General features: G+C 36.0%; 1 protein-coding gene across 1 annotated transcript; it reads right to left on the bottom strand.

Annotated features, from left to right (window-relative positions):
* Positions 1-268: 268 nt before the first annotated feature.
* LOC105802948 (F-box protein SNE) lies at positions 269-1,622 on the bottom strand. The gene has a single exon (XM_012634868.2). The coding sequence runs from the start codon at positions 894-896 to the stop codon at positions 417-419; it is 480 nt and encodes a 159-aa protein (XP_012490322.1). The 5' UTR covers positions 897-1,622; the 3' UTR covers positions 269-416.
* Between the last annotated feature and the right edge of the window lie 11,016 nt (positions 1,623-12,638).

Genomic DNA, 12,638 nt, shown 5'->3' with positions numbered 1-12,638 from the left:
AACATATCCTTTATTAAAATATATAATTAATAAATTTTTAATAATTTATAAAATTACATTTTAAGAAATGATATGTTTTAATATATATATATATATATTTAACAATAATCTAATTATAGATTTTATTATATCTCCAATATGTAAAACTACTTATAACTCTTCATGAATCTTTAAATAGAAATATGATAAAATGTATTATATTTTAACACACTCAAACTCTAGTCCCATTTTAATATGGTTGTACTATAATAGGAAAGGAGAAGCGAACAACAAAACTGGATTATTAATTTTCATTACTGACAAATCTCATACATAGTTATAACCCCCCAAAAAACAAAGCTATAAAGAATTTTATGATCATTTCGGTTTCGAGGTATAATAAATTCAAAATAAAAATAAGATAAGGCGATGAAAAATCAAACGTTAACTGGCTTGCAAAGGAACATTAGCGACGATGGTGACGATTTCTCGACGAGCCTCCCGTTGCTATTACTTCCACCAAGCCTTTCGTAATAATCAACGCAAAACAAAGACAACGAGAGCTGGACCTCGTCGCCAGCCCAGGAGGCTCTTCTCACTCTTCCCAGCCGACTCCGCACCGGTCTAACGCAACCCGTGTAGAGGCGTTTGTAGCCGCCCAGGGCAAGAACCACGGAACGGACGCTGGAAGGTGGAGGAGACACGTGGCTGAAGCAGAGGTTTTCCCAGAGGGAGTCATTGCGAGCAATGGTGCACCAGAGACGGCAGACGCTGGCGGCGACGCAGAGGGAACGGCCGTCGAGGCGTTCGAGGATTTCTATGAGGATGTCTACGTGGTCGTTGATAAAGAACTTGGGTCTTTTTTCCTTGTTCTCACCGCCTGTCTCGTGGTCTTCACGGCTGTGGTTTTCCACCATCGTTGAAGTTAAAAAAGAGATAGTGAAGAAGAAGAAGGAGATAGCGTTGAGGAGTTGAGAGGCAAAGGTAAAATAATAATGGGTTAATATATAGGAGAAATGGTTATACTGCTATAGGTGTAACGTAAAGTTGAAGGGATTTGACTTCAGAGGGAAAAGAAAAAAGATTGTGTTTGTATTTGGGAAAGAGACACAGAGGCAGACTTAAAAGACAAACAAGAGAGATTTTTATTTTTGGGTTTTTGAGGTATTTTAATTTTCATTGCTGTGAAATTTCTACTAGAAAATGAGTTGCATGTTGAACAATATTTAAAGCCTTGAAAAATGAACTTGTATTTACAGCATGGATGAATTGGAGGGAATCGAGAGGGGGGGGAGAAGAGGCCAAGAGAAAAGAGCCAAGGCAAAAAGAACTGGAACCGATGCTGTGCCTTTCTCTTTAATGACTTTTGTAAATTGCATATATTGTTTTCAACTTTGTTGTTTTTGTTGTTGTTTGTGAATTTCAAACACTTTGTTTTGTTTCAGAAAACACACTGGTAGCTGAAGTTGTGATGAGGCAGAGTTTGGTTTTTCTTAGATAGTCTGAAACTACAAAAGAAGGTGGAGAGTAAAAGTGAGGCACAGCTGTTTGGGGTACAAAGGCCAAAAGCTTTGATTTTTGACGATTCTTTTCTTACAAAAGAGTCAAGACTTTGGATTCGAAAGGAGAGGAAGAAAAATGTGTCATTTCAACACCGCTGGAACCAACCTATATTTGGTATCTGAACAAGCGATTGGATTTGGAACCCAAAAAGTTTAAATGATTTTGAGACAGGCAGAACAAATGATTTTTAATTTTGTTGGGTGACTTCTCATTCTTATGGACTAATTTCACATATTTACCTCTTGGGGTTTCCTTACTTTACCTCAGAATTATTGGGTTTGGAGGGCTACTATATATAGTATAGGCTCAACTAGGATTTGGCCTCTTTTACATTGTATTTCCATTTTCTTTTTTTGATAAAGCAGTTTGGTATTGACATAGGGTCAAATTGAATATAATTAGACTAACAAAAAAATGTTTAAGGGTAATATATTTTTTGGTCCTTGAATTTGGGAACTAGGTTATTTTAGTATTTATATATTTTTATCTACTTTGTTATCTGAACTTGAAAACTAGTTTCATTTTGGTCATTGAACTTGGATTCCGTCAAGATTTGATGTTGTGGTCAGTATTTTTGGAACAAGACTAGATTAGTTGATCGGATCGAGAATCGATCAGTATACTGGTCTAAACAAAAGGGTTGAACCGATTAAATAAAAAACTACTCGAAACTGGTAAAAATTAAAAATTGAGGCAAAAATTAATAGTTAAACAGGTTGAATTGATTTAGTAATTTTTTATGTTTTAATTTTTTTATGAATTTTCATTATTGTTGGTCTACCGTTTAACCAATTGAATTGAAAATTAGTAGTCTAACCGATACAATCATCGATTCGAGTTATTAAAATATTGTATGTGATCTTTAGATTATATAAAATTTTAAGTTTTAAGTAATGATGTGACATGATCTCGAATGTTACGTAACTAAACTTTATATTTTCTAAGTTCAAGGATAAAATAAAATTAATTTATAAATTTAGATACTAAAATAAATAAATAAAATAAAATAATCAGAAAAAGGTATATTATCCCAAGAATTTAATACTAAATCTTAAATTCACACTACTCTAGTTTCAGAGAAATTTTTTAATAAAAAAATAAATTTATATGCATATATATATATATGCTGCACCCAAATACTGAAATCGGATTGTTTTGAGTGGAGAACAAAAAAGGTCATGTCAAAGCATCTTATGTTCCACCTTGAAATAATAATGATGACTCTTTGGGTAACAACCAAAGCGAAAAAAGAAAAAGCATCGAGATGAAGGATGAGGGTGGCAACTATTTTGGCCCCAAATCCCCTTTTATCATTCAAATTAACTCACATTGATTGGATTGGATTGGATTCAATTTTAATTTTAATTTTTAATGATATACAGTTAAATATGTTTTAAAATGATGAATACGAACTGTTTGAATGAAACGCGAATGGAGCTGAAGAAAAAAAATTCTACAAGTTTCGAATGATGATGGTCACCTCTAGTCCTAAGCCCCAACCCCACCAAAATCTGAGAGAGTTTTTTAATGGCGACGAAGGCTTGTTTCCGTATTGTTGGACTGACATGAAGGGGGCACTGTTCCCTATTCTTTCTGGGAGGAATTTGATAATTGCAAGATTACAAGGAGAAACCCGTAAAGTGCGTAAAAGAATAAAATAAACTAAAAATTCACAGTTTCACTCACTCTCTTAACGACTACTATGATTTTTGTACTTTTGAGTCCTTCAAACAAGAAAAAAAAAACATCGGCTAAATGTTTTATACGTAAAGAGTTTTCATCATTTCTCTCAAGTCATCCATCCATCTGCTTTCTGCAAATTTGTACACCTTTCATTACAAAGATGCACCATTAAATTGACCATTCACTCAACTTTTCATCCCTTCACACTTTGATGGATAAATAATCTGGGGAGCTGGACAGTGACAAATCGTGTTTAATAATTGCGTTTCAATATACTCAGATTCTAATATGAGTATAGAAGTATGATGTTACATATTAAGCAGGCATTTATATCCTACATTTATCTTTGGATTTCAAGTAACATTAGAGTAATGAAAGAGATGGCCAAATGGACTCATATTTTTGGCTTCGTTTTCCTTCACTTGCTTCTTGTGTCAGGTATCTAGGTAATTTGTGCCATTTTACAAGATTTAGGACAAGAAGATGTCTTCGCCTTGGGTTTGGGTTTGGGTTTGGTTTGTGTAACAATTCCCATTAAAAAAATAAACTCGAAACTTTTCAAGCTGAGTAAAAAAAAATGCCCAAACCAAATTTATCTGTTTGAAGGTATCTACAAGACCAGGTTCTTTCCGTAGCTTCTACAGGAAGCCCCCCCCCCCGCATTAGCGCCATTAAATATTGAATTGTTTAAAGTAATAAGCAAGGTCAATAGTTTTAATTATTAAGTAGTAAGTAATTCTTAACTTGGATCATTGCATTGAATCCATAGAGTTAGAAAAAATAGGTATGAAAAATAGTTTGATTAGCCGTAAATGTAAAATTTAAATAAGATTTTAGTTGTGTTATCTGTCGAAACTAATTTTGATAAAAGGGGATCGACTTTTATTTTGAGAATGAAAAAGAAAAAAAAAGGGAGTCGCCACTGATATTTTATTGAGGTATAATCGGATCACCTTGCAATTTAATCGTTTTAAAAAAACGTTTTATTTTTATTAAAACAATGATATTGGTCTACGAAATTCAAGAAAAACGGGTTCGGGAGTCGGTTACGTGCGAGGAAGGATTAGCATCCTCGTCATGCCCAAAATCGGTACCTAATTGATTAATTAATGTCTTAATGTCGAAAATTAAAAACTTTGAGGAGATTTGGAATACGATCCTTTGTTACAAAATCACCTGATTGAATTTTACAAAGAAAATATTTCACGTTAATCGAAAAAAGGGGTTACGTCCCGTAAGTTAGGATGCAATACCTTAAATCCTCGAAACGAGAATAAACAACGAAAATTTATTTATTTTAGGAAATTTTGATCATCTCGATTTCGGAAAAGAAATCATATCCCGTAAGTTGGGACACGATCCTTTTTTTATTCCCGAGATAATTTTAAAAATGTATTTTTTAAAAATAGTTCATATATTCGGATTTATCAGAAAAAGTCGAGACCCCACAAGTTAGGGAACGATCTCTTGAATTCCAAAATACGAAATATTACTTTTAAAAAAATACATTTGAGTCGAAATTAATGTAATATTTAAAATGTTACACAAAATAAATATTAAATTGACCAATGACTACAATACGAATGTATTAATAAACAGTTCATAGCATGTACAACAATAATGATTATATAACATACATCATTTTAATACTAATATTATCAATCAAAAGAATAAAATAAGTAATAACAATGCATAGCAACAACAATAACAATAATAATAAATTAATAATTGAATAAAACAATACTAATAATGGCAAAAACATAAATAAAAATAAAAAATAAACAAGCCAATATATAAAATGATAAAATAAAACTAAGATAAGATAGATTAAAATTGAAAGTAAGTAAATAAATAAATAAAATATTAAATGAAGTATTAAACAAAACAGTAAAAAGAAAGATGAAAGTGATGATGATAATAATAATATTGTAAAAATAAGATAATAAATACGTAAAAAGCATACATATGACCATATTTAAGGATCATAAAAGAAATAAAAAGAAATTAGTAAAAGAAATATTAAGATTTAAATATACATAAAATAATAATAGATATAAAAATAATATTAACAAAAAAATGAAGAACAATAGACAAATTAATAGGTGAATAAAGTAAAATTAATCAAAGGACTGCATTGAAATCAGAATAAAATTTGAAGCAAAATTCGTAGTAAATTTAAAGATAAAATCGAAATAGGATTAAAATGTAACACGCGCGAAGAAACGAGGGCCAAATGGGCAATAAACCCAATTCCTGGACACGCGTCACTTCCCCAGAGGATTAGCGCGCCAGGGACTAAATTGAAAAATAGAAAAAATTAGAAGTCCAATTTAAAAATAAAAGAAAAAAATGCTAAAAGGACCAAATTGAAACAGACCGAAAATACGGAATGGCTAAATGTGAAAATATCCTATTAATCAAAAACACGCGGATCCTTCCCCGAGTCGGGTCAACGCGCGGGTCGTGGCCTTATACGACGTCGTTTTGGCGCCAAGAGCTATGGCCCAAAACGGCGCCATTTTACGAGTCTATATAAACCAAATTTTTTAAAAAAAATTCATTTTCTCCCTTTCACTTCAAAAAACAAACAAAAACTCTCTCCCCTCCCCTTTACACATTTCCAGAATCCGGCTAGCTCCGGTGTCGGACCACCGCGGTGGCCGCCGACTACCGGTGACGGCGCCGCCGCCGCTTACGGTGGCCAAAAAACCAAAAATACTTTTTTTTGGCCCTTTTGACTTCCGGACTAAAAAATCCTCGATTTTCATCAGAATTGACACCTCTTTAACAAAAAAGGGTATGATTTTTATTTTTTCCTTCTTATTTTCGTTTAAAAAATGTAAATAAATAAATAAAATAAAAATAAAAACGACACTACTACATTTGAAAATGGTCTGTACTTGAATTGATTTTTCTCTATTTTCTTTTGATTCATTCGTAAGTAAAAACACAAAATCGGGGCTCTTTTTATAGCCCGAAAATACCACTTATTTCTCTATTTTTTCTATTTTTTACATTATCTTTTTGCTTTTGGACTCTCATAGTCCGTTTTGTAGATACAGACATGGCGGCACACGTGGAGGAGGCGGCGTGAAGGGCGGCTACTGTTGATTTGGTTGATAGGGTTTTCTGTTACTGTTTAGTGTTTAGGTTATTTTGGGTATTGGGCTGTTAAGGTTTGTTGGGTTTATTGGGTTTGGGTTTTAGTTATTTGGGTTTTGGACTGAACTTTGGTTATTTGTTATTTTTTTTTTAAATTTTGGACTGATATTATTTGATTTGGGTTGTATTATTTGTATTTTTATATTGTAGTTTGGTTTTAATGGGCCCGGGCAGAATTTGAGTTTTACAGTTGCCCCTCTTTGCTCGTTATCGTGTAACGAGAATGGAGCAAAGACCTCAAAAAGGACAATTTTCGCCCGGTCTCGACGAGTTTTGACTTCATGGTACTACTCCAATCCACTGTGATTTCAGGGATAAGGCTGGTGGCTTCGATATGCTCCACTGCAACTTCAGGGAGATAGGATTATTGGCTTTAATCTACTCCATTGCAACTTCAGGGAGATAATATTTGCCATGATCTGCTCTACTACAACTTTAGAGAGATAAGATCTGTGATTTATAGCTTTAATCTACTGCGATGCCAGGGAAATAAGATTCGCTGCCTTCAGCTTTAATCTGTCCCACTACAACGCCAAGGAAATAAGATTCGCTGCCTTCAGCTTTAATCTACTGCGACGCCAGGGAAATAAGATTTGTTGCCTTCAGCTTTAATCTGTTCCATTGCAACGCCAAGGAAATGAGATTCGCTGCCTTCATCTTTAATCTACTGCGACGGCAGAGAAATAAGATTCGTTGCCTTCAGCTTTAATCTATTGCAATGCCAAGGAAACAAGATCCGTTGCCTTCAGCTTTAATTTGTTCCACTGCAACTTTAGCGGTATAAGATTTGTGGTTTCACCGATCTATTCTCTGAGGAACATGACCTGTAAAATTCATTTCATGGGCCTATTTATGCCCAGTGATTAGGATGTTATGATCAGAATGAATCAAAATCTCCTAACCAGATGTGTATGCGTGAATGCAAAATGTCATGAAAATGATCCCTTAATGCTTGAGTTATTATTGCTCGTTGTTCATTAAGGTTCTATCACTGACACGTCAAAACGCCATCTTGTTTGGCAAGTATTTCCACAGAAACACTCATGTTTTACTTAATTAGATTGCCCCCACTGTAATCTTCAAGGTTCAATCCACTGTACTTTTGGGACATAAAATTTGAACCATCCTTCTCCCACTATAATTTAGGAGTATAGGATGTCGTACCAATGTAAAATTTTCTCTTCCAAAGAATAACCCCCTCTTATACTTGATGATCATTGCTCGTTTGTCCACCAACATGATATCCTGCCATTTTGTTCAATCAATACTTTGACAACAAAATCCAAAGGGATGGTCTTAATTTAGACTCTTCCTTCTCAGATATTTCCAACCTTTAAACCTTGTGTGTTCTAAACAATAGTCTTGTTTCAGGTTCTTGTATTGTTTAGAAACTTCTAGAGTAATATGCAGAACCTTCTATTAGGTTCAACTGATCATATCGAGATTTGATCCATTCTACTTTATCCAACTTTAGCTCAGCCAATACCCGGAGAGAAGGGATTTCAACTTCAATGGGTAAAATTGCCTCCATACCATAAACCAAAGAGAAAGGCGTTGCCCCGGTGGAAGTCCTGATTGATGTTCGATAAGCAAGAAGGGAAAATGGTTATTTCTCAGACCAGTCCTTGTAAGTCTCAGTCATTTTCCCCACAATTTTCTTGATATTTTTGTTGGCCGTCTCCACTGCACCATTCATTTTTGGGCGATACGGTGACGAATTATGGTGTCTGATCTTGAATTGACTATAGACCTCCGCTATCGAGCTTTTGTTCAAATTCAATGCATTGTTAGATATAATTCTTTCAGGCATTCTATATCGACATATGATCTCTTTTTTCAAGAACTTGCTGACTGCTGACTTTGTGACATTAGCATATGAAACAGCTTCTACCCATTTAGTAAAGTAATCAATAACCACAAAGATGAAACGATGCCCATGAGAAGCCTTCGGTGATATTGGCCCGATGACATCCATACCCCACATGGAGAAAGGCCATGGAGAAGTCATAACGAGAAGTCATAACGTCCTTATCATCCATCATGCCTTGAATTAGGACTTTGAATTCTTTGCCCTCTTGGATGTTGTGCCCTTCCTTATGGTGAAACTTATAATAATTCCTCGTCTTTTCACATCTTTTCTCTGAATCTGAAACAATTAATCCCTTTCTCAGATGAGTTTTTACTTTTGCAATGTCGACCTTGATTCTTCTCCCCATAGCTTCACTCATCATGTTTATCCCATTAACAGCATGATTGGGTAGCGGATTTTCTGTATTGGATGAATCATCAAATTTGACAATACCCATATTGATGAACATTTCAACCAATTATTTAAACTATAGAATTCCCCGTAATTCCTACATGATAATCATATTGTGCATTTCCATCATACCATTTAGGGTACGGAGGCTGCAAGGGATTTAAATAGAAAGGGGAAACGACTTGTGCATCGAACAAACTTTGATATAGCTCCTTATACAACATTGGAATTGGCGTGAACTGAAGCTTCTCATTGTTTTGTCTTGTACCAGATTCCTGCCTTGATGAACCTTGCTGATTGGCAACCCCCTTTCCTGGTTGATTTACCGTGATCGATTTTGAGTAACCTTTGTTATGTGTACTCGTGTTGTTCACCACGTTTTCTTTTTTCCTTGAAGCTGACCTTTTGTTACTTTCTCCAGCATCTATCTTCCCACTTCTTATGGCATTCTCAATCATCTCGCCATTCATTATATCTGAAAAACTTTTTGTAGCACTTCCTAGCATGTGTGTGATGAATGAGACTTTTAGCGTGTTGATAAAGAGCATCGTAATTTCTTTTTCTAGGAGCGGCGGCTGAACTTGGATGGCAACCTCGCTCCTAAAACTCTTACTAGGTTTCTTCTCTATATTTTGTAAAGTAATTCATTAGGAGTCATATCCATTACACGACTATAATGCTTCATGAATACTTGTGCTAGGTCCCTCCACGAACTAATCCTGATACAGCTTAATTGGTTGTACCATTTGGAAGCTGCCCTTACCAGGCTATCCTGGAAGCAGTGTATTAGTAGTGGGTCATTATTGATGTATCCAGCCATCGATCTGTAAAACATGGTGATGTAAGCTTCAGGGCAACCAGTTCCATTGTACTTTTCAAATTCTGACATTTTGAACTTGTAAGGGAGAACTAAATCTGGAACCAAGCTCAGATCTTTAGCGTCAATTCCGTGATGACTATCAGCACTTTCCATAGCTTTGAACTTTTCCTCCAACCTTCTACACCTATCCTGTAGCTGTTTTGGCAATTCAGCCTTTGCTTTTTCCTTTTCTGCCACTTCATCAAAATCGGGGATAACTGGATTAGTTGGGTTATCTCCTGGGTTTGAACCTGATCCAGCCTGAAAGTTCAATGGCATCGAAGCACCGACCTGAGATTTTTGAGGCCTAATTGTGACGGATGGTCTCCGCAGGTACATATTAGCTTGGGCCTATATATTTGGTGGAGTAAAACCTGAAGGATAGAATGGCTCCTCATTATCCTCACCAGGGTTGGTCATGGGGCCTTTTCCTTTATCTATTCTCCCAGTCAATAATTGAGTCAACTGGGTCATCATGTTTCTTTGAGATTCTAGCATTTTGTCCGTCATGTCTTGTTGGATCTTAGCTAGCTCCTCTTGCATTTGTGCTTGTAGCTGGTCTTGCATCTCCCTTTGAAGTTGTTCAAGTTTTTCTAATCTTTAGTCTATGTCTTTTGTCTTAGCTCAGATACTGTAACGATGTTTGGTTAGTAGGTTTTTTGCTGGTTGCCAGATAAACTGAAATGATTTTAACCAATTAGGATATTTTGGTGGACTTTAATGCATATGATGTAATGTAATGCAAATGCATGAAGTGAATGCAAAAAGGCATCGATTTTGATTCAATTGCATTTAGAAAACTTTACCAGAAAACAAAATTATTTACATAAAACATATTACATATATGGCTTTGCCCTAACACTCAAAACTTTAATTTTCCTAAGCAGTGAAGCTAACTCCTGCCCTCGGTCTGATTCCAGCTCGTACTTTACATTTAGTATATAAGTTTGTACTGCCAAAGTCTGTAAGTAATCGGCTACTCTCGAATCTGAGCCACAGCCTCTCCCATAATGTGATCTCTGTTTCTAACTTGGTTATGACAAAAAAGGAGTTGTTCTTTTTGACGCTCTTCACTGGCTTCAAGGAATTCAATCCACATTTCACAATTTTGTAATGTCATTTCTAATTCTTCGACTCTTCTTTTTATTTGCTCGATCTTGCCTAAGCTCGCTCTTAGCTCCATCGCATAATTACGGTTTCTATATTTATGAAGAGTTTTCTCAAGTTCAGCCACTCTAGCCTTTAATTCACCTTTTCCGTTTCGGCATTCTAACAAACTCTTCTCTAGGGTCTCATTTCGCATTTGGGTCTCTTGGAATTTCCTTTCCCATCTATCAGCCTTGATCTTTTCCTCTTGAATTTCTTGACACCACTGCTCTAAAGTTTTCCCCAACCCGGCAGTTTTCATTGAGAAACGCAGCTTCTTATAGTTTGTTTTCAAACTATTCAAATCTCCCTCAGTTTTATTCTTCCCTTTTCTTAATTTCTTGGTTTCTAGCTTCTAAACATCCATGTCTAGTCTCAAATTCATCTTCTCCTCTTCTATTTGTTCTATCTTTTTTTCTAACTCTGAATTTCTTCTTTCAAAATCCTGCATTATAATTTCTAGCTTAGAGGGGACAACTCGCAAATGTTTTCCCGTTGGCTGACTGTCTCTCTGACTTGGCCTGGGGATGTTATCATTAATCCTCCTACCCCACCACTCGATATATTCAGGGGTCATCGTCGGACCTACTGCCAATCTCTTCATTCGTCGAGTCTGGTTCCAGGCATTGGACATCTCTCGAATCTTCTTCTTGTAACCATCACCCTTATATGAGAACTCGCACTGAGCTAGTCATTGGGTTGCGGGTATGAACTACCTTGACGTATACTGTCTTAGTACTAGCAACGGTGCATAGCCAATAGCTCATCAAATCCCAAGTAGAGGGACCTAGTCGAAATCACCACATCTATATAAGATCTTACCTGGAAGCATCCAATGAGCTCAATTCGATATCCTCTTCTTGAAGATTCTGAAGCATTGCCATCCATTTTTCCTCCGTAATATCATCCTGCCTTGGTATAGTTGCTATCTCCTTCAAAGGCGAATAATTCTCGGAGAAGACCCGAAAAGAAACCTTATCAACTTTCCAAACGTGACTGTGGAACCATGCTAAAAGGAGTCGCGCACATCCAATGAATCTACCCTCACCCACTCTTCGACATTCGTTTAGTGATTTGAAAGTTTCTGCTAAAATTGCTGGGACTGGTGTAACCCTATTATCAAGTCGGTCAAAGAGATCGGTGACTACATCATCAACGTGTCCCAAGGCCTTGGGAAAGACAACTAGGCCGTAGACACTCAAGGCAAAGACATCAACTTTCTTCTTCGTATCTGGGTATGCTAGAATTAGATCCTTCAAGTTCTTCCAAGGAATACATTTGCTATTCCCCTTCTGCTTAATCCGTGCTGCAACCCATTGCTCACTCATCCCGGTAATATTCATTAATTTCTTCAAAAAGGTTGGGATATTAACAACTCTCGAGTAGGCTTTGTCTACTTGAATCTTCGAGCAACGAAGTAAGGTCATGTATTCCTCCACTGTAGGCCCCAGATCAACCCCCCCAAAAGTGAAACAACTGTAAACAGGATTCCAAAACTGGGCGAGGGCGCAAAACAAGTGTTTATCCACCTTTATGTCAAACAGATAAGGTAGATCTCCACAGCCAGAGTAGAAAAGCTGCTTGACCTCATCATTCCACTGATCCCAGATTTCCTTCAATTCTTGCAGAAAATTCTGGGTTACACTAATACGAGTGAAGTCCCACGACTTTGATATATATCCTTCGGCCAAACTATCACATTTTCTCCGCTGTGTTGTCTCAGACCAAGTTTAGACAGCCGCATTATCCTCCACCTTATCAAGAAATCCCTTTTCTATGATAGGCTCTCTATCTAGTAACCGAATATGAACCAACGCCTTTTTTGATGAAATGTTATGCAGTCAAAATGCCATGTAATCAAAGCAAAACACAAAAAGTTAGTGTCATATATAAAAATAGAATTCAACACAAACAGGATATAATAAAACACCTATTCGGGAATCTACTAGGGTTTGGTATAGTTCTACCTATGGCAAGTTCTTAAAG

This window comes from Gossypium raimondii, chromosome 7 (genome assembly GCF_025698545.1).
Source record: "Gossypium raimondii isolate GPD5lz chromosome 7, ASM2569854v1, whole genome shotgun sequence".
NCBI lineage: Eukaryota > Viridiplantae > Streptophyta > Magnoliopsida > Malvales > Malvaceae > Gossypium > Gossypium raimondii.
This window is presented reverse-complemented; position numbering and strand designations above follow the sequence as displayed.

Coding starts and splice junctions, on each gene's coding strand:
- LOC105802948 (XM_012634868.2), bottom strand. CDS start 896: ATGGTGGAAAACCACAGCCGTGAAGACCACGAGACAGGCGGTGAGAAC.